At 37.8% G+C, this 24416-nt stretch overlaps 1 protein-coding gene and 1 pseudogene across 4 annotated transcripts in view; one reads left to right on the top strand and one right to left on the bottom strand.

Moving 5' to 3' along the window:
* Ppap2a (phosphatidic acid phosphatase type 2A) overlaps positions 1-24416 on the bottom strand; it is a 96895-nt gene that overhangs the window by 62924 nt on the left and 9555 nt on the right. Inside the window, exons 1-2 of one of the 4 annotated variants that reach the window (XM_013018580.1) lie at positions 2232-2271; positions 1962-2116 (exon numbers count right to left, since the gene is read on the bottom strand). The exons of 1 other annotated variant lie outside the window; for it this stretch is intronic. In XM_013018580.1, the coding sequence (XP_012874034.1) occupies positions 1962-2116; positions 2232-2256 (180 nt within the window). In that variant the 5' untranslated portion in view covers positions 2257-2271. 2 more of the 4 variants (XM_013018581.1, XM_013018578.1) reach the window with 2 other exon arrangements.
* On the top strand, positions 4603-5171 carry LOC105987282 (annotated as a pseudogene).

Genomic DNA, 24416 nt, shown 5'->3' with positions numbered 1-24416 from the left:
GCCACTTCCGGCTTTTTTTTTTCTGCTTATGTGGTGCTGAGGAATCGAACCCAGGGCCTAATGCATGCAAAGCAAGCACTCTACCACTGAGTCACCTTCCCAGCCCGACCCTGAGACTCTTATCTCCAATAATCTACTCAGAAAAAGCTGGAAGTGGTGCTGTGACTCAAGTGATAAGAGCATTAGCCTTGAGCACAAAAAGGCTCAGGGACAGGGACCAGGCCCTGAGTGAGTTCAAGCCATGAGACCAGCAAGCAAAAAAAAAAAAAAGAAAGAAAGAAAGAAAAGAAAAGTCACTGCTCTATAAAATGTTTGTCATGACTTTTTTTTCTATCATCCTAAATCCGAGTACACATCATCAATTTATAAAATTGTGTATAAGGTTCATCAAACTATTCATTTTGTTGAAAATAAATAATATTCTATACATGGTATTACACATAATATATTATATTATACATAAATTATTAAAACTAATAAATATACCATAGGAATTTTAGTATATGCCATCAGAACATTTAAGGCCTAGAAGCTAGTTAAAATGACTACTTTTAATATAAATGAGTTTGAATTAGTATTTTTTTCCAAGTCAATTATTTCCACAATAAACTCATAGGGTATTCCCAGAACTCAGGAATGTATACCATGTCCTATCAATCTTATTTAAACTGCTTATTGTGTTCAAATTTATTTTGATAAGTATTTCAAAAATATGTCATAAAGACAAAAAACAAGGCACAAAACAATTTGTAGTGTGTTCATAATGACACTAAAGTAATAATAGTTGCTGAAGACCATTAAGAAAATAAATTAGCAGGGCCCGGTGGCTCACACCTGTAATCCTAGCTATTCAGGAGGCTGAGATCTGAGGATCATGGTTCAAAGCCAGCCTGGGCAGGAAAAGTCCATGGCACTGTGGCTCAAGTGGTAGAGAGCTGGCCTTGAGCTGAAGAACACAGGGACAGCACCCAAGCCCAGAGTTCAAGCCCCACGACCGACCAAAAAAAAAAAAAAATTAATTAAATAAATAAATAACACTTAGTAAAAAAGTAAATAAAAATGAACCCAGATATATGAACTGGAAAACCAAAGTATTCAGTTATTATTTTTTAGCCAATTCTGAGGCAAAATAGGAAAAGATGCCAGCCATTCTTACTGTAGAACAAGACTGCTGCTGGATTTACTGAAAAACTAAAATATTCTAAATGCCTGGAGAAGCCAGCTGACAGAAATCAGGGAGGTCAAGGAAGAAATAATGGCTGATCTGCTATACTCCTAAGACATTCAAGAAGGTAAGTCTTTGCCCTGCTACAGATTTCTTCTATTTCCAAGTCACATAAAAAGACAAAGGATAAGGTTCAGAAACCAGAGCCAAGGATAAAGTAGGCACAATATCCCAAGTGGCACTCTTAACCTAGTTTGAGATCTGATCTAGAATGGAAGATTCCACTTATCTAAAATAGTAAAATCCAATATTATCCTACAAATTGATAAACTCTGTAACTATCACTTTAAAAACAGTAATAGTTTTAATGTATTCTATACTTTATTATACATATTGCTGTTTTTTCAGACTAGAAAGAATTTTTATGAGCTCAATTTCCATTTGCTACTACAATAAAGCAAGTATTATCTTGAGTTTTAACTCTGTCACAAAATAGCCTACTGAACTTGAACAAGTTCATAAACTGAGAGGAGTTGGCTTATGGTTTAAATGAGCCCTTACATTCTAAAATAACCATTCTATAATTCTTCAGGATGACAAGTTATTTAGGTCACATCTACCTTTAACTGAAAAGATCACCTATAGGTTAATAAACAGTAAGGCTTATTCCTCAATTGACTATTTGCCATAATAGCATGTTGAAGAAAGAACCTGGATTTACCCCCGCCATCTCCATCACTTCATCCAACCTCCAAGCACAACAAACGCATCACTACCTACTTATTAATTTACTTACAGAGGAGATGGGTAAGCCAACCCCCAATAGGACGAGCATAGTGGTTGTGACGGTACCATCATGGTACGGATACTTGATGCTGTTGTCTGTACAGAAAAAGCCTCTCTGAAATGGATATATTTGGCCCAAATTTAGAACAGCCATAGGCATGGAAGCTGTTGGGGAAGGGAGAAAAAGACACACATGATTAAATTCAATTCACTCCTTTAGGAAGCAAAGGCTACTCAATGGGATGCAAATTTGACCCATAAGAGCAGTATTCCACAATACCCAAGAGTGAGACTGATACAACCATGCAACATCTGCGTATCCATTTGCTTTCACTGCCCCCTGACTTTAGGCACAATCAGGAAACAAACTGCCATGGAGAAGAGCAAAACTGGTGCAGGAAAAATAAAGATGAAAAAACAGGAAGGTTTTCCATTTGTATATTTAACTAAATTGATTATCTTAAATGTGTTTAAGGAAAAATGCAAAATTCTGTAAATAATTTTAACAGCATTTCAAAGAATAAATAAATATAAAAATTTGCTTCACATTAGAAGTTAAACTAATAATAGAGTTTAAAAAACAGAAACCAGTAAAGGCAGAAGGAAAGAAATAAGCCTTTTGTTTTCCAAAGATAACTTTTAGAAATGAATTTATTACAAAGTTCTTTAAAAAGAAACACCAAGATAGGTTCTTTTGGGGATGATGAAACTGTTCTATATCTTGACCGTGACAGTAATTGTTGACAGTATTTTTACTATGCATAAGAAGAAATAGCATAAAAGGCAGAGATATGCCATGAAAATAGACCAATTATTAAAAACAGTATAAGGAAAATTTGGAAGTTCAGAGGTCAATATGAATTGAGATTATAAAAGACATTAAAGAGGAGGCAGCTGAGTTGAACTTGAAACAGCAAGTAAAGCACAGGCAAAAAGGAAGAGAGCATTTAGTGGCTGAAGGATGCAAGTGCAACGTGAGAGTGCATCAATATGAGCAGTGGGAATGAGCAAGGAGTTTCCAAGATATAAGACATTTTATGGCCAACAAATACTGCATGCTCACACATGCCAGTCACTAGACTAACACAGACTAACTCAATCCTTACCTTGACCCTACAAGGCATCCCCATTTCTTACTAACCATTACAGGTTAGAGAAATGAAAACATTACTGAAACTGTAAATGGGAAAACCAGGATTTCAACACAGGCTACTGACAGGCTGTTTCTACAGTCAGTGAATATCCATGATATAAATGATATGGCTAGAGTAACAAGTTAGAACTATGGCAAGGAAGACAGTCTCTCCTTCCCCATGGTATTGAAATTAAACTCAGGACATGGTACCGAAACTCTACTACTTGAGCCCTATCTCCAGAACCTTTTTTGCACTGATTATTTTCAAGATACGGTCTCACTTTATGCTAGGCCAGCTTGACTGCAATCCTCCTGCTTGTGCTTCCCTGGGTCAATGGAGGTAACAGGCACTCACCAATGCTCGCAGCCACTGTGCTTCTCCATAGCTCAGAGCACCCAGCCACTACTTGAGACTATCTCACAAACTTTTTATGCTCAGGTTAGCCACAATACCTTCACCTCTGCCTCCAAAATACCTTGGAATACAGGCTTGAATCACTTCTTATCTGTTCCATGGCACCCTCTCCATATGCCTACAACACTAGATTTTAAGGTGCTTTCTATACATCTTTCAGCAAATCTAAGGGCAAATACCGTATTATCTTTGTATCATTTTTACTAGGTACACAGTTAAATCTGAACTCAAATTTAGTAAGTAGATAAATGAATAAAATTCAGTGTAAAGATCAGAAGAAGTTAGCATTAAAAGCTGTAATTTAAGCCAGGAGGATGAAACAGTTCTCAGGAAAAGGATAAAGTCAACAATAAGAGGGACAGTGCAGTCAGGCAAGAACTAATAATTCCTAGTAAAATCATGGAAAGAGACTGAAAAGAAACCGCAGTTAGTTATCACTCTAGAGGGTAGGGAATACATCTACCTTATTTAGTTGCAAACATTAAGTGAGGGGGAAGGAGGAAAAAAGGAAGAACAATGTTGTGACTTAAAAGCCAAAGTTTAATGAACTGTCTAGTATCTATCTAGGTAAATACAGAATACCAAATGATAATACATCAAGGAGAGTGAGAGTTCAATAAAGACTCTAAGAAGAAAAAGGTCATCATCAGGAAACAAATATTAATCTCTACTATATAGAAGCAAAGATAAACAAGTGTTAAATCTACTTTTTTTTTAATTGTGAAAATACTGTACAATTACATGGGCAAGATAATGAGTACATTTCTTATCAAGCATTGTAGCCTCCTCCTTTGTTTCCCCTTCCCATCCCTTCCCATCCTCCCCCCTTAAATCTACTTTTTGAAAAGAATAAAAATCTATACGTTAAAGAGACTAGACTGACTTTAATTCCCACTTGCTCACTCTTTTCCCTATAGATCTCATTATGACATTTAAATAGTTGAGGCTGTGGAACCCAAGCACTCACATGTCCAGGCCATAGCAGTTGCAATGTGGATCCATTTACTGAAAGATCTAAGACTATGCCTCCTTGGTGCCAGCACCCCATGGCATGAAGTTCCAGCCAGACCATAATATACTCACTCAGGTAAACATTCCCCTATGGAGAGGAAGGGCACATGGCTTAATAACATTTCTGCTATATTTCTTTCTCAAATGGGCTTTAGAAAAAAATGAAACTCTGAATTACCTGATTAGTGGGGTTAGTCTAGCTCAGGCATCTGTTCAATAACTTAGAGATTCTCCACAGCAGAATTCCCCCAAGCTCTTTCCCTTGGAAAGAGCATTTATCTATTTGTTAAAACTGCTGAAGCCTAAAATTATCTTCAGTTGCTGCCTCATCTCTATAGTCAGTGAAAGAAGTGATAAGTGCCAGTACAGACACATGGCAGACTGTATGTAACAATTTGGGCTGGCGGATTGGTGAGTCTACAGATAGGATTTATGTGAAGGCTACTTTCAGAATAAAGCAACTGGAGTACCATGAATCCTTTGAGACCTCATCATTAATTGGACATAGTGCCAGAGTATATGCACTTTACTGCAAAGATAGACTTCTTTCTACAGGATCATAGCTGTGGGATGTGTGTACAAAGCAGTGTGTTTACAGCATCCAAAATCACCCTTGTTCAGCAGTGCATGAAATGGACAGAAACTTGTGGCTCCTTTGACAACAGTATGGGCTGCTGGCAAATGGAGTTTCTGAGCTAGGACCAAGCACATAATAGAATATAGAGGGCAGATTTTAGTGTGGAGTTCAATGATGAACTGATTGGTATTTTGATAAATGACTCTTCAGACTTCACTAGGCTTTATCTACCAAGATACACCTCACCACACTCACATGGTACATGGACTAGGTCACTACAATGGTTTTATGGAAGTGCAAAGTCAAGTCACTCTTAAAAGCCCTGAAAGTTGTATCCTCAAAGTACAGAAAATACATGATCAAGATTTGGCCAACTGTGAGAGAAATCAACTGCAAGTGCTTAAAGACATTGTCTCTGTGGATAAAAGTACCCCTGCAGCCAACGCGTATTATAGTTCAGTATTTGACCTGAGACTTTGCCAGTTACGACACTTAAATTGGTAAACTTTGCCTTACTTAGTTTTGAAAATGTCTTTGCCTTGCTGTTGACAACTGCTACTTATACATCATAGACCTGTAAACAGGGAGCCTTAGCTGCTGGCCTTCATTGAAATACAGAAAACTCAGGAAGCTATTAGCTTGACAGGAGCTATGATCTCAAGGAGAACCTGAAACAGACAGGAAAAACACAACCTCATTTTCCTCCTGCTTTCAATTCTCCAAACTCATCTAGAAGCCAAAGGTCTGGCTCCTGGCACTGATGACAGATACACTGTCAGAGAGCATGTTCACTGGGAGATACTCCAGTTCTGGAGGCAGGAGAAATTATGGCTAGTCAGGCAATCAGTAGGGAACAGATGATACCTTAAAGTGGCTAGCTTGAGAATTTAACAAAGGCATTATTTACAGAGTCTATTTTAAGTCTATATGAAAATTGTACACTAAGGGCTGCAGACATGGCACAAGTGACAAAGTGCCTGATTAGTAAGCTCCAAGTTCTTTTTTTGGTCGGTTGTGGGGCTTGAACTCTGGGCTTGGGCACGCTGTCCCTGCTCTCTTCAGCTCAAGGCGAGCACTCTACCACTTAAGCCACAGCACCACTTCAAGCAAGCTCGAAGTTCTAAGTTCAATCACAGTACAGAGTGTAAGCAGAGGAAAGGAGGAGAGGGCAGAGGAAGGGTGAGGATCTCTAAGGACTGGTGAGGTATTATAGTGGTATCACACCAATAAAGCAAGGGTGAGGCTCTTAGTTCAAACCCTCAGTACTGTCAATGAGTAATTATAACAATAAGGACAAAAAGGTGGGGAGGAGGGGCTGGAGGTGTGGCTTAGCAATAGAGAACCTAACTAGCAAAGCACCACTACAGCCAAAAAAATAAAAAGAACCTTAGGTTCAATCCCCAAAGCATACACACACCAAAAAAAATTCTCAAGCTTATTTTGGGAAAACAAACTGCTAATGAAGATAGATTAAATATACCTATGCTAATTACCAAACAAACTTATAATTTACAAATCCCTGGAAACTCAGAGGCAAGTTCTGCAGTCTAGTGCACTGCAGGCCAGCTTCAGGTGTGGCTATTACACAACACTTCTTTCAGCAGCACCCTCCCCCTCTTTCTCAGTGAGAAAAGGTGGGACTCCAATTGCATCCTCTTAAACAACCAATTTAAAAGAGAAGTCCACAACTTCCTTAAACGAAAGCAGAAGGATTAGATTTCCAAATGAGATGTTTAAGAGTCAAAAGAAGTCAAACAAAATTTTACAAGTAATTAGTAATCTGCTCTACATCTAACTTCTGGTCTCTTTTTTAGAACTGTTAAAAACCTATCAAATTGAAAATTATATCACAAATTACACAATTACATATTCTACTGCAAGATACTAGTATTAGATTTCCAATCTCAATATCCATTCTGTACATCTTAAAGTTAGCAGTCATATCTATGACTTTCTTCCATGACTTTCTTCTATGACTTTGTAAAATTCTCAAACTATGTAACTTTATAGTTTGTAAAATACCATGTACCCTGAGTAAAAAGGGTAAATCGTAACATAACCACTTCTTTACCAGTAACAAATATTTATCCTTACTGGAAATACTTAAAATATTCTGGGCAGTCCAGCTTATGAGGATTCAAATAGAAATCTTGCTAGTCTTGAGCACAAACATGTTTAAAAGAAAAAAAGCTTCCATTACAGTGAAAGATTTAGAGAATGGTACTTGTGGCTATTTACTGAGTCTTTAAAGAGTTTCACTACTAAAACAATTATTCTTCTTACATGGCCCTTCTCAAATATGTTCAAGAAGACTGGAAAACAAACATGCTGAGCAACTATTAGAGGTCAATACTATGGTATAATACTTGCTATGTTATCATCAAATAACATAGACTATTTCAGACTTTCTATCAAAAAATCAGAAAAATATTAAGAAAAAAACCCTACTCAGTAATATGACTACAGACTATAACACACAGAAATGTGTCATATTATGCAGCAGGCAAAATAATATATTAAAACATTATATAGAGAGTAATTTTAATTATCTAAACCAATTTTTGTGTTTCAAGTTAACTTTTAAGTAGTTATCTCCAGAGATGGTATTAATGCAAATCAGGTAGGAGATTCATTTCCTACACTATATACTTCCCTGTTTGATTAATTTCTAACAAAACAAGATTAAGAGATTACATTTGAGCTTCTAAATATGCTTTATTATAAAAAGTTATTTCTTGATTATGCTTATAAATTACCTGAATACATACATAATAATAAATACAATATTAATTAAAAATAATACATACAATATCAATTTACCTTAAAAAGTGATTGTCTAAAAATGGCCCATTTCCTTTTCCCCTTGACTAGTAGGTTTTGAACTCAGAGCCTCAGTACTGCCTAAAAGTTGCTCTACCACTTGAGCTATATCTCCAGCCCTAATTTGTCAGAGGTTTTTTTGTTTTTGTGTGTGCACTAGTTTGAACTCAGGGCCCCACACATGCTCAACTTGCATGTTCATGGCTGTTCTACCACTTGAGCCACTCCTCCTGTCAGGCACTTTGCTGGTGAACTGGAGATAGTTTGTTGAGCTGGCTTCAAACCAGGATTCTCTGATCTCGATCTCCTGAGTAGCTAGGATTTTGCCAGTTATTTTAAAAACATGGTCTCAAGAATTTTCCTGCCTAGAGTGGCCTCTTATCATGATCTTTCTGATCTCAGCCTCCTGAGTAGCTAAGAAAACGATCATGAGTCACCAGGCCAGGCTTAAACCAGCCTATTTTTATCTGCTTAAAAAAAAAAAAAAAAGCCACAGCCAATACTCCCCCACCAAGCATTTGCACGCTCTTTCCCCCTCCTCCCTCTTTCTCCCTCTCTCTCCCCCCTTCTCCTTCTCTCCCCCCCCCTCTAGTCATGGGCTTGAACTCAGGGCTCAGGCATTGTCCCTGAACTCTTACTCACCACTATACCACTCACAGAACCATTTTCAAGGACTTTTCTGCCCAGGCTGGCTTCAAACTGTGATCCTCAGATCTCAGTCTCCTGAGAAGCTAGGATTACAGGTATGAACCACTGGTGCCCAGCTGTAACTTTTAATATATTCATGTCTATATATTGCACTATATCTTTAGGAAGATATAGTAAGTACTATATCTTTAAAAAATATATAGTACAATAAGTGACTTTTTAGGGTTTTCCTCATTTTGCATTTTTTTTTCCTTTTGGTAGTACTAGGATTTGAACTCAAAGCCTCAAACTTGCTAGGTAGGCACTGTACCACTTGAACCATACTCCCAGCCCTTTTTTGCTTTCTTTTTGTGATACTCCTAATAGCTGGGATCAAATGTTTGACCTCATGATCTAAAGATAAATTTGGATACATTTTATCAGAAACTCACAAACATTAAGTAACTTTCCAAAAAGGAAACAGCTCTTGGGTTGGTACTAGAGTGAATGACCAGAATTACCCAACTGATAATCAAAGAAAATAAGATTTTATGTGTGTGTGCTAGTACTGAGGCTCAAACTCAGAGCTTAGGCACCTATTCCTTAGCTTCTTTTGCTCAAGGCTGGTATGCTGCCACTTCAGCCACGGTTCCACTTCAGTTTGTTGAACATTCCTGCATGGGCTGGCTTCCAAGTATGATCCTCAGACCTCAGCCTACCAAATACCTAGGATTACAGGCATGAGGCATAGCCTTAACACTAAAGGCCGGAAAACAAGATTCTAACAAAGTATCTCTCTTCTTTATACTACCCATCATACCATCATCAGTTCTATTTTATAACAATTTTGTATCTATAAACACGAAAGAGGAAATGCCTTTTCTCTGAAGCTGCGTTGTATAAACACAAATCTGATTTTCTTCCATTTATTAGGCTGGATTTGAGAGTTTCTCTGTGTGAGCACCTTGCTCTATACTACAGATGGACTAACGCAGCCATCCTGACATTTAAGTACTCTCTTGCGAACTATGCAAAAAAAAAAAGTGTGAAACTTCACCAAAATTTACAACAAATACTGAGAGAATTACTTCTTGGCTGATGATAAAACTCATAGGAAACACATTCCAGTCTATTTAAATTTAACCAAGCTTGTGCATTTTTCTACATGTATATTTGGATTGAAAGTCTACAGTTATTTTGTGACATTTGCTTCTACAAACCCTTTCATTTTTCTCCTTTTAGCAGTCAAATGCTAGAAGTAAATAAATTTTGGGGGCTCTTTACTAGTGTGTTACCTGAGGAGTTTTTAGAAGGTTCTATTCATTCTGAACTTAAGGAACGTTGTTTGTGTCCCATTCAGTTTGGACAAAATACATTTTGGGGAGAAAAAGCCTGTAATATCATTCTTGTTTTCTTTAGGAACAGCTTTCTAGAGTCACATAAATATTCTCTTGCTAATCAAAATTATGTCAAAATTTGTGAACAGAAAAGACTTTCCTCCTCTTCTTTATAAAGGATCACTAATTGTCCAAAGTTAAAGAAATAACAAATAAGATAGTTTTTTTTCTTGAATGGATCAAATGCAAACACTGCTTCCTGATTATTCTTGACCACTTAACAAATGTTTTCATGTCTAGTACCCAGTTAAGCATTCATCTCCAATACTCAAGAGAGAATGCTGGCTAAAAAAAGAATCACTAAAATTACTAATACAAAAGGGATAATTGAATCCATAAGATTCTATTAAGACTGCTCAGAGGAAGTGGTGCTGTGGCTCAAGCTGTAGAGTGCTCGCCTTAAGCTGAAGAGTGCAGGGACAACGCCCAAGCCCAGAGTCCAAGCCAACCAACAACAAAAAAAAGACTGCTCAGAGAAAAGTGACGAAATCCATAATCTCAGAAAGAAAACAGAAAATCTGTGTAGCTAAACAAAAAGCTACAAACAGCTTTTTTAAAAAATTATTGTAAAGGTGATATGCGGAGGGGCTACAGTTATATAAGTCAAGCAATGAGTATGTTTCTCTTTGGGTCCGGTCATGGGGCCTAAACTCTGGGCCTGGGCACTGTCCCTCAGCTCTTCAGCTCAAGGCTAGCTCTCTACCACTTGAGCCATAGCGCCACTTCCGGCTTTTTTTTTTTTGCTTACGTGGTGCTGAGGAATTGAACCCAGGGCCTCATGCATGCAAGGCAAGCGCTCTACCACTGAGCCACCTTCCCAGCCCCTTGAGTATGTTTGTCTTTGAACAGTGTCACTTCTTTCCTCCTTTCCTCCCAGTTTTCCCTCCCAACCCTCCTCCATCATACCACAAGCTGTATAGTTTATTTTCAACACAGTGTCTAATGAGTATCACGGCTGAATTTGTTCACTCTTTGTTCCACCATTACAAGGAGCTTCTGTTTTTTGGTTGTTTTCTTTTTGGGTCCGGTCGTGGGGCCTGAACTCTGGGCCTGGGCACTGTCCCTCAGCTCTTCAGCTCAAGGCTAGCGCTCTACCACTTGAGCCACAGCACCACTTCCGGCTTTTTTCTTTTTGCTTATGTGGTGCTAAGGAATAGAACCCAGGGCCTCCTGCATGCAAGGCAAGCGCTCTACCATTGAGCCACCTTCCCAGCCCCCCAAGGAGCTTCTGTTGAGAGTAAGTAGCAGTAGGAAGGCAGAGGACTAATAAAGAGAGTGAATGAAGATCAATATGGTCAAAGTTGCTTATTTGCATATATACAAGTACAACAATGAAACCTGTTGAGACTGTTTTAAGAAAGGGAAATATGGCTGGACCCTGGTGGCTCATGCCTGTAATCCTAGCTACTCAGGAGGTTGAAAGCTGAGGATCGTGGTTCAAAGACAGCCGGGTAGGAAAGTCCATGAGACTCTTCTTTCCAATTAACCACAAAAAACCAGAAGTGGCACTGTGGCTCAAGTGGTAGAACACTCACCAGGAGCTGAACAGCTCAGCGACAGCATGAGGCCCAGAGTTCAAACCCCATGACTCAGGGAGGGGAGGAATAGAATAAGGGAAAGTGATTAAGGGAGTGAAGTTGATCAGGATACATTGTATACATGTGTGGAAATGTCACATAAAACCCACCCTTTGTACAACTACTATATGCTAATAAAAAGCAGTCCATACGCCCCTTATCTGAAATAGTTGGCTGGAACCAGAAGTTTGTGAGATTTCTGAGTTTTTAGGGATTTGGGGATATTTGCATTGATATTACTATTTGATTATCACTAGTTCAAAATGTTCCCAAAAAACCCCTAAACTTTCTGAGCATCAGAATTCAGATTTTGGTTTTCAGTTTAGGGATGCTCAACTTGTATCAAGAAATTAGAAAGAAGAGGATGGGAGAACCTTCAAAAAGGTCATTAACAGAGTACCTTTTACTTAGCTGTCTTCTGTCTTGAGCTGGTGTTACAACTTTCTCTCAGTAACACTGATTAATGCTGGTGTTTTTCCAAAGAGGATCAAGGAACTGACTATACTACATAGTTACACCTGCCTCATTCTCTTTGGCCCTTGTAGAAATTGTGTGGCTAGGAGGGAAAAACACTGAGATAAGACACTGAGCATATCAGTGGCATATAATAAATACTTAAAACAAATTTCTATTTAAGTTGGGCCCCAGTGGCTCACACCTGCAATCCTAGCTACTCAGGATGTTGAGATCTGAGGCTCAAGCTTCAAAGCCAGCCCAGTCAGAAAAGTCACTTAGACACTTATCTCCAATTCACCACAGAAAGCTGGAAATGGAGGTGTGGATCCAAGCAAGAACATGAAGCCCTGAGTACTGGAACAAAAATAAATATATAAATTTCTATTGCTTCACAACTCTAAAATGCAGCCAAGAAGGCAGACATATCCAAGAAGGCAGGCATTTGTCATATGCCAGACATCTACATCATTAACCCTCAACAAATATTTGATGAACAAAATCATTCTGTAAGACAGATATTATTATCCCCATTTTAAAGACCAAGAATGATTCAGAAGTAATTTTTTGTTATGGTTTTTAGTTTGGGGGTTTTGTTTTTTACTGGTCCTAAGGCGTGAACTCTGGGCCTGGATGCCTATCCCTGAGCTCTTTTTGTTCAAGGCTAGTGCTCTACTACTTGAGCCATAGTGCTACTTCAGCTTTTTCTGTGATTTAATTGGAGATAAAAATCTCACACTGTGGGCTGGGAAGGTGGCTCAGTGGTAGAGCCCTTGCCTTGCATGCCTGAGGCCCTGGATTCAATTCCTCAGCACCACATAAGCAAAAGGAAAAAAGTCAGAAGTGGCGCTGTGGCTCAAGTGGTAGAGCGCTAGCCTTGAGCTGAAGAGCTGAGGGACAGTGCCCAGGCCCAGAGCTCAGGCCCCATAACAGGACCCAAAAAAAAGAAGAAAAAAATCACACTGTCCTGTCCAGACTAGCTTCGAACCACAATCCTCAGATCTCAGCATCCTGAACAGCTAGGATTCCAGGTATGAGTCACTAGTGCATGGCTAGAGAATTTAATTAAAGTCATACATATAATAAGGTGAAATTTTAAATATTTAACAATTAGTCCCATGCCAGCACTAACAGAGAGCATTTGTGCTGAAGGAGCTAGTTTGTGTCACAACCTTTCATTTGGTAGGATTATAGGGATCAGACTAAGAAATACTGGCTAATATAGCCTTGATATTAAGTGATTAACTCAAGATTCCAACCTATACTTCTAAATCTTGAAATAGTGCACATAGCACTATTTCCAGGGAAGAGAAGGGGACAACTGAGGGTTTTAGTAGAGTAGAAAACCATTCAAAACAATAGCAATGGAAAACAGAATTAGTGATGAATTAAAAGTTGATGACTGAGTCAAATTCTGAGACTCATGCCTGTAATCCTAGCTACTCAATCAGCTGAGATCTGGAGGACCAAAGTTTGAAGAAAGTCCTGGCCAAAAAAAAAAAAAAAAGGGGGGGGGAGGCAAAATAATCAGTGAAGAGTTGGACTGGAGGCCTGGCTCAAGTGGTAGAGCACTTACTAAGCAAGCAAAGCTTGAAGCCCTATGTTGAAACCTCAGTACCTGAAAAAATAAAAATGATTGGTGACTGACTTCAATATATTGCCAGTCAATTTTTTTTAATCCTGAATTAAAGTAGATAGGAAGAGGCAAATGAGAGAAAAGCAAAATATGAACTGGAAGAGAAAAAATCCAACATAAAGCTTTTTAATCCCAGGTAAATAATTTGATGAAAAATCAACATTGGCTCTTGAGCAAAGGAGTTGAAAACAGTAGTTTTAAGAACAATAAGCAGCAGGCACTGGTGGCTCACGCCTGTAATCCTAAATACTAAGGAGGCTGAGATCTGAGGATTGCAGTTCAAAGCCAGCCCTGGCAGGAAAGTCCATGAGACTTTCATCTCCAATTAATGACCAGAAAACCAGAAGTGGTGCTGTGTGTGCCTCAAGTGGTAGAGTGCTCGCATTGAGCTGAAGAGCTGAGAGACAGGGTCTAGGCCCAGAGTTCAAGTTCCACGACAGACCAAAAAACAAAACAAAAAGCAATAAGCTTGTGCAAGGTGGAGGTGAAGAAGGGACAGAGCCCAGAGGCAGTGAGAGGGGTCAGCTCTATATGGGAGTGTGATTCATACAGAAGGTACAGAGTATCAATAGGCAAGAATTCAAAAAAACCTCAGCCTTCAGAGGTATCTATGTTCTGACCAGGAACACTACTTTTCTGAGGCTGACATGGTCCTACTATAAATATTTAGTTACCTTTCTAAATTTCTAAGTTGGGACAAAAGAAAGGGCAATTTGAAAGTTATACTTATCAAAGGATTTTACATTTTATGGCTTGGGTCAATAATAACTTACAGTATCTTTGAACTCTGGGCCTGGGCACTGTTCTGAGCTCTTCAGCTCAAGGCTAGCACTCTATCACTAGAGCCATAGCACCTACTTCCAGCTTTTTCTATGTATGTGGTGCTGAGGAATTGAACCTAGGGCCTCATGCATGCAAGGCAAGCACTCTACCACTGAGCCACCTTCCCAGCCCCTACTTATAGTATCTTTAGTCTTGGAGTATTTTAGTTCATAAAACCCTCAAAATAATTTGTGTAAATACTTAATAGCTTCTTTAAAAATCCAGAGCTAGTATTAGGGATATAGCTCAGGGGTAGAAAGTTTGCCTAGCCATGTGTGAGAACTAGGATTCCCAGCACAGCAAGAAGACTAATTAAAGCAAGCTGTTTAGGCCATGTTACTTTAGCAGGCCTTTTCTGAACAAATAAATAATATTCTTAGAGGATCACAAAGGCTCAACAGCTATGTGCATACTATCATATAAAACGACGTTCATCAAAATAAACTCCAAGAAATGGAAACAAGAGGGGTTTTGTTATTTTACTTTAAAAATTTTCCCCCTTTTGTTGCTGTTTTTGATTTCTGTACTTTTTGTCTTGTATGTAAATTTATCTGTTCGGGGGAGAGTCGGGGGGAGCACAGAAATGGAGTGGCAAAGGGTGAACTAATGCAGCAGTGATACTAGACACTACCTTGAAAATGAACTATACAACTTGTGGGTGAAGTGAGTTGGGAGGGTAAAAACTAGGAGAGAATGTGGGAAGAATTGGCACTGCTCAAAAATAAATGTACTCATTACCTCACATATGTAACTGTAACCCCTCTGTATATCACCTTTACAATAAAAATTTTAAAAGAAACAAATTCATAATTATAACTATAATTATGAATTAATAATTATCCATGCCCAATAAAAATTAAAATCAAGAAGTGGATCATCTGTTGTTCCTCCCCAGAAAGGCATACTGAAGTATGAAGTGGCCAAAAATAAGATTCATTTCTCCCACTCCCTTATGGTAACAGCTGTTCATTTTTCAAGCTGACAAAGGTCACAATCAGTAGCAAACTTTCCATTCAGATTTCTATATGTAAGCAAAGAGGTGACTGACAGAAAGACAGTTCATTTTTTTTTCCCTGGGGCACTTATCACAAATCTGAAGTTTTTTTTGTTACTTGAGACTGTAACTTAATCCTTTCTTAGCCAAATCAAAGTCCAGTTGGGGAATAACATAAGCACATTTTTAAAGGATCAAAAAGAAATTAGAAAGATTTTACAGAATGATTGTACAACAGAAATGACTGGCCTAATCAGAAAGGCATTATGCTGAGATCAGATTCAAAAGACTGCATATTATTCCATTAACATGAATCATATGAGTTCCATTTATATTACATTATAGGATAGAGAACAGCTCCGTGATTGCTCGAGCAGAAAGCAAGTGGGAGGGAGGAGTGGGTTACAAGGAAAAGCACGAAGGAATACAAGGCCAATGAAGGGAGGAGGAACTGACCAATTAGGTATCTTAGTTGTGTTGTAGTTACATGACTAAATTCTAAATGCCACGTGTGAGTTTTACTACACGTACATTTTTAAAAATACTACTCAAAGTTGGCTTAAGCATCATCTTACCTCTCTATGCCCATTAGTTGTTTCAAACCTCTTGACAAGCTCCATCCAATAACCTCATCCGAAGTACCTAGCTAAGTTTTACTTGCTAGTCTAGCTTCTATTAAACTATTTAAATCTAATTAAATCCTTCCTTTGGTGTGGCAGGGTGCGGTCCTGGAGAAAATCAGGAAATCCAATATACCTGACCTGACTAGGTTTACTTCTGGAATTCTCTCAGTTGTTACTTAAGTGAGAATGGGCAAATTTCTTACCTGAGCTCAGTTTCCTTCTCTACTAAGTGAAAATAAATATTTATGTACCTCCCCAAAACTGCTGTAAACTAAACTTAATAAGTCGAATGTGGTGTCTGGCATATTAAGAAGGCTTAACAAATGTTCATTCCCTATTTTTCTCCTCTGTTTTCTTGTATTTCCCTGACAGACTTGATGAAACATAAATCCATCACACTGTTTAATTCATGTTTTATAATTACCTCTACAAATGCCTTTAACCCTTGAATTCACAGAAGCCAGCCTGTTTACTGTCTGATAATAAAGTATAACCTGTCAACCTGATCTGATCTTGTTAATAGAGTTTGGAGAGGAGGGAAAAGGAAGGAAGGTTTATTGAGAAGATCTGGGATGGATGACCAAAGGTTTCCAAAGTTTCTACAAAATAATGTATGCAATATAAAAAGCACAAAAATTTCAGGTAACCTAAATATGCTAAAATGATAATAAAATTGCTTATGTCAAATACATACAATAAAATGCCATATAGCCATAAAAATTGTAGAAAATTCTTCACTTATACCAACAATACAAACAGAGCATGGTAGACACATCTGTAATCTCTGCCATGTAGGAGATTGAAACAGATTGCTTGAGCCTAGGATTTTAGAAACAGAATGTGATTACAACAGAGTGTGATCTCATTTCAAAAGAACTACAAATAAGTGCAGTAATATGCCAACTCTGTCTTTTAAAAAAAGTTGTTAAGTGTGGGAATATATACATTTAAAAAGCCCACTGGTAAGAGATACAAGCAAATTGTTAAAAGGAATCATCTCTGGTGGGGTACTAGAGGGAGGGGATTAGGCTAACAAGGAGGATGAAAGATGATGAACGCAGTCAAAGTAGACTGATTGTAACTATTCAAATAGAACAACTACACCTGTTGAAAAAAGGAGAAGAGTGAGGGAGAGGGTAAGAATGATTGTAAACATGTATGGAAGTGTAACAATAAAATCCCACTATGTAAAGCTAATGTAAACTAATAAAAAAGAAAAAAAAGAAATGATCTGTGGTGGCAATAAAAAACAGCACTAGTAATATTTTTTCTTTTGTCTGATTTTTAGTTATCAATTAATTATGACTAAATCTGAGAAAATTTGGAAATCACAGTTGACTAGAAATCATTGAAAGACCTAACCTAGAACTTGCACTATTCTGTATTATCTAGGATTCAGATACTCGGAAACTAGAGGGACTATGCCAAATCTATCTTAAAAAAATACTACATATAGCCAAACTCAAAAGATTAAAATAGATCTTAAACTATATACTCTTGGTGAGAGAAAAATATATATGATGAGCTCCTTCAATAAAAATCACTTTTTTAAACCAAGTCTCACTGTATAGCCCAAACTGGCCTCATGATCTTCCTGCCTCAGCCTCCCCAGTAGCTAGAATTACAGCTGTGTACCACACTACATTTTAGCTTGTAAAATCTATAGTACATAACAGGATCACATCATCACATATTTAATAAACTGTCTTTTTCTTTAGAGAATTCAATAGCTTACAAACTTCAAAAGATAGTATAGAATAGTAAATTAAGGAGTAAGGTCCCTTTTGAAATATAGTCTGTAAAGAGATTATTTAGTCTCTAAAACTGTGATCTATAGAAGTTTTTTAAACTTGTAAAAACAAAGCATCTTGTATCCCAGTGAAACACTTGGTTGTTACTTTTCTCTGAGGCAAAAGGTCTTCCAGTCTCAGCAACTCCACCCACAAAATTCTCTTCAGTGAAGCCTTCTTTATTGGTAGCTAGGCAAGAAATAACTTCTTCGAGTCAGTAGTAAGGCTTATATTTCAAAGAATAACAAATATGTGCTCACTAATATAGTGGTCTTGAATAAAGCTGGCAATTTCTAATACTCTTATAGAAATGCCAGAGTAGTTATATAAATTAGTTATAAATATCTCAGAAGTGTTACTGATTCAGAGAAAATTTAAAACCTTTAAGGAAACCACTTTAACAATCAAACTTAGAAAGTAATCAAGGAAGTGGCTCTGTGACACAAGTCGTAGAGCATTCCCCTTGAACTAAAGAGTTCAAGGACAGCACCCAGGCCCAGAGTTCAAGCCTCATGACTGACAAAAAAAAAAAAAATCAAATTGACTTGATCCCATGGGCACAAATTAATTATTTTAGTGCTTAAAATATGTGTAGAAGGGGTAACTTTGTCCCTAAAGAAATGTACTCATTACCTGACATATGTAACTGTAACCCCCTCTTTACATCACCTTTATAATAATACAAATTTTAAAAAAGAAAAAATATGTAGGAAAAAATCATGAATCTATAAGCAGAGACTGGGGATATAACTCAGTGGTGTTAGAGCACTTATCTAGTATGCTTGAGGATTACATCCAATCTCCAACACTAGGAAAAGGGGGAGAGAAGGACGGAGGAGGAGGGAGAGGAAGAATGAGGGAGGGAAAAGTAGGAGGAGGATAAGGAGGAGAGAAAGAAAGAAATCTACAAATAGTAATTTAAAATAAACAAAACTCCAGATCTGAGAACATACATCCTAAGCCATAATACAATTCATAATCCCCAATAAAAATAAAGTATTTATGTTGGAGCCTGGGACTGTGGCTTAGTGGTAGAATGCTTGCCTAGCATGCATGAAGCCCTGGGTTTGATTCCTCAGTACCACCTACACAGAAAAGGCTAGAAATGGCACTGGGTCAAGTGGTAGAGTGCTAGCCTTTAGCGAAAGAAGCTAAGGGCAGTGCCCAGGCCTTGAGTTCAAGCCCCAGGACTGGCAAAAAAGTAAAAAATAAAAACAAAGTATTTATGTATACCTTTAACAGTCTGAAATATAAAATGGCAATGCTCCAGAAACTAAAATAAAGTTATACTAACTTTAGTGCCTGAAAAAAAAAGCAGTAAAAACTCTTACTCTACCACGAAGTTACCAAATTGGCATATCTAAATTAGAACACTTTGTTTAAAACATAGACTTTTCTTTAAGACATACAATAGGGGCTAGAAAGGTGGCTCAGTGGTAGAGCGCTTGCCTTGCATGCATGAGGCCCTGGGTTCCATTCCTCAGCACCAGATAAGCAAAAAGAGAAAAGCGGGAAGTGGCTCTGTGGTTCAGCTGGGAGAGCGCTAGCCTTGAGCTGAAGAGCTGAGGGACAGCGTCCAGGCCCAGAGTTCAGGCCCCATAACCGGACCCCCCCCAAAAAAAAGACATACAATATAAGACAAGAAGTTTTGGTAAAGTTCTATTTTTAATGGTTAGGATTATTGTTGTAACAAATGACATATTCATTTTCTCAGAATGTACAACAGTTATGTTAAACATAAGATAAACTGAAGAAAGAATCCTACAAATTATTTCTTAACCTTAAGTCTAGGAGCAAATATTCAATACTGGTACTATACTATAAACAGCTCTACAATGGAAAACAAGACAAAAGAACACCTATTATTAGTTACCTTTACTTCTCAGATCTCAAATACATCCACTTTTCTTCATTTCCATCACCACCTCCTTAGTCTCCTTACTCACTTGAGACTGTTCAAAGCCTTCTAATAGACTACCTAAAATATCTCTTCCCTGCTCTTATCTATTTATTCTACTCTGTAGACAAAGAAATTTGGGACAGAAAAGATGCTGGGGATTGAATTCAGGGCCTTGCACATGCTAAACACACATTCTACCACTAAATTACATCTCAGCCCTAATCTTTTCTTTTTAAAGTGAATGCATTCTATATTCTTAAAACTTCTTTTGGGTGGGAATGTGGCTTAGTGGTAGAGTGCTTGCCTAGCGTGCATGAAGCCCTGGGTTCAAACAGAAAAGGCCTGGGTTCAAAACAGAAAAGGCCAGAAGTGGCACCTGTGGCTCAAGTGGTAGAGTGCTATCCTTGAGCAAAAGTTCAGGAACAGTGTCCAGGCCCTGAATTCAAGCCACAGGACTGGAGGGAAAAAAAAAAGCTTCTTTTAATTATCATACTTCTTCCCCATACTTCTTCACAAACATTTATTGCTTCCTGGGGCAGGCAGGGTTAGGAAGCTTCCATTCATGGCCTCCACATTCCCAGGGCTCTATTGAAAATGGCAGGTGCTTTACTATTTGAGGCACAGCTCCAGTTCCAGCTTTTCTTGTTATAGGGCTTGAACTCATGGCCTAGGCACCATCCCTTTGCATTTTTATGCTCATGGCTAACTCTATCACTTTGAGCCATAGCCCCAATTCTGGCTTTCTGGTGGCTAACTGGAAATAAAAGTCTCATGGCCTTTCCTGCCCAGACTGGCTTCCAACAGCAATCCTCAGATCTCAGCCTTCAGAGTAGTTAGGATTACAGGCATGAGCCACCAGTACCCATCTAGCTCCAGCTGTTTTTGCTCTTTTTTGAAGTCTCAAGGACTTCAAACCTCAATCCCTAGATCTTAGCCTCCTACGTAGTTGGGATTATAGGCATGAGAGACAACAGTACCTGGCCATTTTTATATTTTGTCTGGGGGATTATTTGCATCTCTACTACCTTTACTACCAAACAGTATATGAGCAAGTAATATTTGTTGAAAAAACAGATGTTACTGTGTAGTGGAAAACACTGGGTCATATGCCAAGGAGAACACATAAGACCTAAACCCAGACTCTTTCAACAAAAATAAAGCTTTCAATTTAGGAGACTTGTCCAAGTGGCAGGTGATAGCCATATACTTAAATCTTTATACATCTTATGAATACAAAAGAATTCTTAATATTTTGATGCATTAATAGAATCAAGTAAAAATGTGTTTCATATATTGATAAAATATAAAATATGTATATAAAATATAAAACACTTCCATAAAGGAGTGGAGGCAAAACTAGAATCTGACTTCCAAACTAATAGCTCCTTCTATGAATCATACTTTTAACTTTTTTTGGGGGGGGGAGGGGTCGGTCATGGGGCTTGAACTCTGGGCCTGGGCGCTGTCCCTCAGCTCTTCAGCTAAGGCAAGTGCTCTACCATTTGAACCACAGTGCCACTTCCAGTTTTCTGGTGGTTAATTGGAGATGATAGTCTTATGGACTTTCCTTGCCAGGGCTGGCTTTGAACCATAATTCTCAGATCTGAGCCTCTTAAGTAGCTAGGATTACAGGCATGAGCCACCAGTGCCCAGCTACACTCAACTCTTTTAAATAAAGTTACACAATTGCTCTTCCTTAAAAAATCATCTGTGTCAAATCTTGAATAAGGGGGGAAATACATACAAACACTTACCTCTAAATAAAGAAATTGCTCATTTGTTTTCAATTTTTTTTTAATAACTAGACTTTATTCAATGGCACACTTAGAATTTCACTCGTATTTCTGGACATAAAGTTTTACATCCAACACAAGCTGTCAAGTTAGCATTACCCATAACTTGCCTAACAAGTTTTGATAGTATCAGGGAAACATTTTCTCCAACTGGGCCATTGGGTCAGACGTAGAAAATATTTGGAAAGGAACAATTTAAAATTCCTGTCTCAATACGCTGATTTCTCTTCAAATCATATAAATATTTCACCTTTTACTAAAGTCTTGCCTTTTATCTATTTGAAAAAAATAACATATAACAAATGTCACTTGCCTCTGCTACACTGCATAACTAGACTACAGATATTTTCTAAAACAAATTGGGAGGTTATTTTTTAAGGTGTTTCTTTAATTAAGGAAAAACTGTATAAATGCATTGATCTTATTTTTATTTGCTCATATATTTAACAAACTATCTGGGCTGAAGATTATTAACTAAGTTTAGAACCATCTCAAAACACTAGAGAGAAGTGCGATGGTTAAACACATTTTTTTGGGGGGGGGTGTCAGTTGTAGGGCTTGAACTCAAGGCTTGGGGACTATCCCTGAGCTTTTCTGCTTAGGCTCTACCACTCTGAGCCACAGCTCCACTTCTTCTGGCAGTTAATTGGAAATACAAGTCTCACAGACTTTCTTGCCTGGGCTGGTGCATGAGCCACAAGCATCCGGCTATACATTATTTTCTTAAATTCTTATTGATCAAAATAAGTTATAAAGAGAACCAGGTTTTAGCTGGTAGATATTCAGTACCTTCATGTTTTAGCAGCTCAGTATTAAGAAAAGTTACAATTCAAACTATGTATCTCTATCACAAGCACCTTTAATTATTTGTATTTCTAATTCATTGTTTTCTCTCAAATAATGCACATTCATTCAGACACCCTATCTATGAAATATAATCAGAAGTATAATGAGGTATTTGGTTCCAGAAAGAAATACATTAGGAGTAACTAAACATTTCTCATGGTAATCTAGAACTGGGTACTGAAATATGAACCAGGATACATCTTCAATCTGTTTAAAATATAATTAGGACTACATTAAACAATGTTCCAAAAGAAAAGTCACTAGTACATAAAAATCACATTTAAATACTATGTGGTACAAAATTAGTTTACTAGCTTAATAATAACAAGAGCAACATTTTAATGCCTACTGCAGGCCAGGACAATATTAAATGTACAACAAACATTGTCTCATACATTATCTCATCTAATTTCACAGCACTGTGAGGCACTATTAGCATCATCTTTTTCCTTACTGGATGAGGAAACTCATAGGCAATTGAGGTGACCTGCCCAATGTGGCAGTAACAAATATCTCAAGAGTAGCTTACTTATGTATATTTCCTATTCATTCATGTAACAAATATCTCAATGCTTACCACATGCCACATACTTTCTAAGCACACATATTACAATAATACATACAGATGGTATACTGAGCTAGCTGCAGAAATTACTTCCAGAATTTATCAAAACCAAAAGTAGTGCTCTTGAAACTTTACCTCTGGTGAAAGAACAATGATACCAAGGGAAATTGTCTCTAAATATTAAAGTCAGGCTTCATTTGAATATCTGACTATCTCCCCTTACAAAGTTCTGTGTACCTTTTGAAGATGATGACCTTGTTTCATTCACTCATGGTAATCTCAAGTGCTTAGACATCACAGACACTCAATAACTTATTACAGAGTATTACTATAATTTCTTAAGAGTCTGCCTTCTACAGTAAGCAAGAAGCTGTTAAGAGATCCTTATGTTTTATTTTTCAACCATTTTTGTAATCCTGGTGGTACAACATAAAATGAGGTCAACACTATATACTTCACAGAATTGTATGACATTATTTTTACTTTAGTAAATATTAAAATACTTACCAAAGGCACATTCATATGTTTTTAAAAACATTATTTATAATGGGGTTTGTTTCTCTAAGTATCTCTCAAGCAGCCTATCCACTACTCCCTACAGTTGTTGCAAATAAACCAAAAGGCAAAGCAGAACCTGGCTTAACAAGCTGCCAATTAACTGCAAAGCTCATCCACTACACATTTCCTATATGTCATTTTCCTAGACACTCCACCCTGAAAGATACTCAGGAAACATTTCCAAGCAGTGACAACTGAGGACTAAACCACGAGGTTCTAACTATATCTGCTGGAATGTCTTACCATAGGTGACTATGAACACTAAAATACATGATTCACACAAACACAGGAAGTTCAAATGTTCTTTCTTTCCTGTGAAGTCAGAAGGAATGCCTGCAACAGGACCAATTAGTTACATCCTCCAGTTATATCCTCAACTAGTTACCCTTGTTACAACTCTCTCAATAGTTATTAGGAGTTTGAATTATGAAAAATTAAAGGATTTCTTTTAAATAGACATATGCTTAACATATGCTAAGAAGAAATTGACTCTGAAAATACATCACCACTAAACAAAATTAAGATAGTTGTAAAACATTTGGGCCTATAATGATCAGTGCTTTATAGACTCAACCAATTCCCCCTATCGCTACTCGCTCATTGTTTCCACTCATTACAACTTTGTCCAAATCTGGACCAGTACATCAATGCTTGAAAATTATAGTTCTCCACCAGGTGCCATTGGCTCACACCTGTAATTCTAGATACTTAGAAGGCTGAAATTAAAAGAACTGCAGCTCTAGCCGGGCGCTGGTGGCTCACGCCTGTAATCCTAGCTACTCAGGAGGCTGAGATCTGAGGATCGCAGTTCAAAGCCAGCCCGGGCAGGAGAGACCGTGAGACTCCTACCTCCAATAAACCACCAGAAAACCGGAAGTGGCGCTGTAGCTCAAGTGATAGAGCGCTCGCCTTGAGCTGAAGAGCTG

The sequence above is a fragment of the Dipodomys ordii genome, unplaced genomic scaffold, assembly GCF_000151885.1.
Source record: "Dipodomys ordii isolate 6190 unplaced genomic scaffold, Dord_2.0 Scaffold41, whole genome shotgun sequence".
NCBI classification, from domain to species: domain Eukaryota; kingdom Metazoa; phylum Chordata; class Mammalia; order Rodentia; family Heteromyidae; genus Dipodomys; species Dipodomys ordii.
This window is presented reverse-complemented; position numbering and strand designations above follow the sequence as displayed.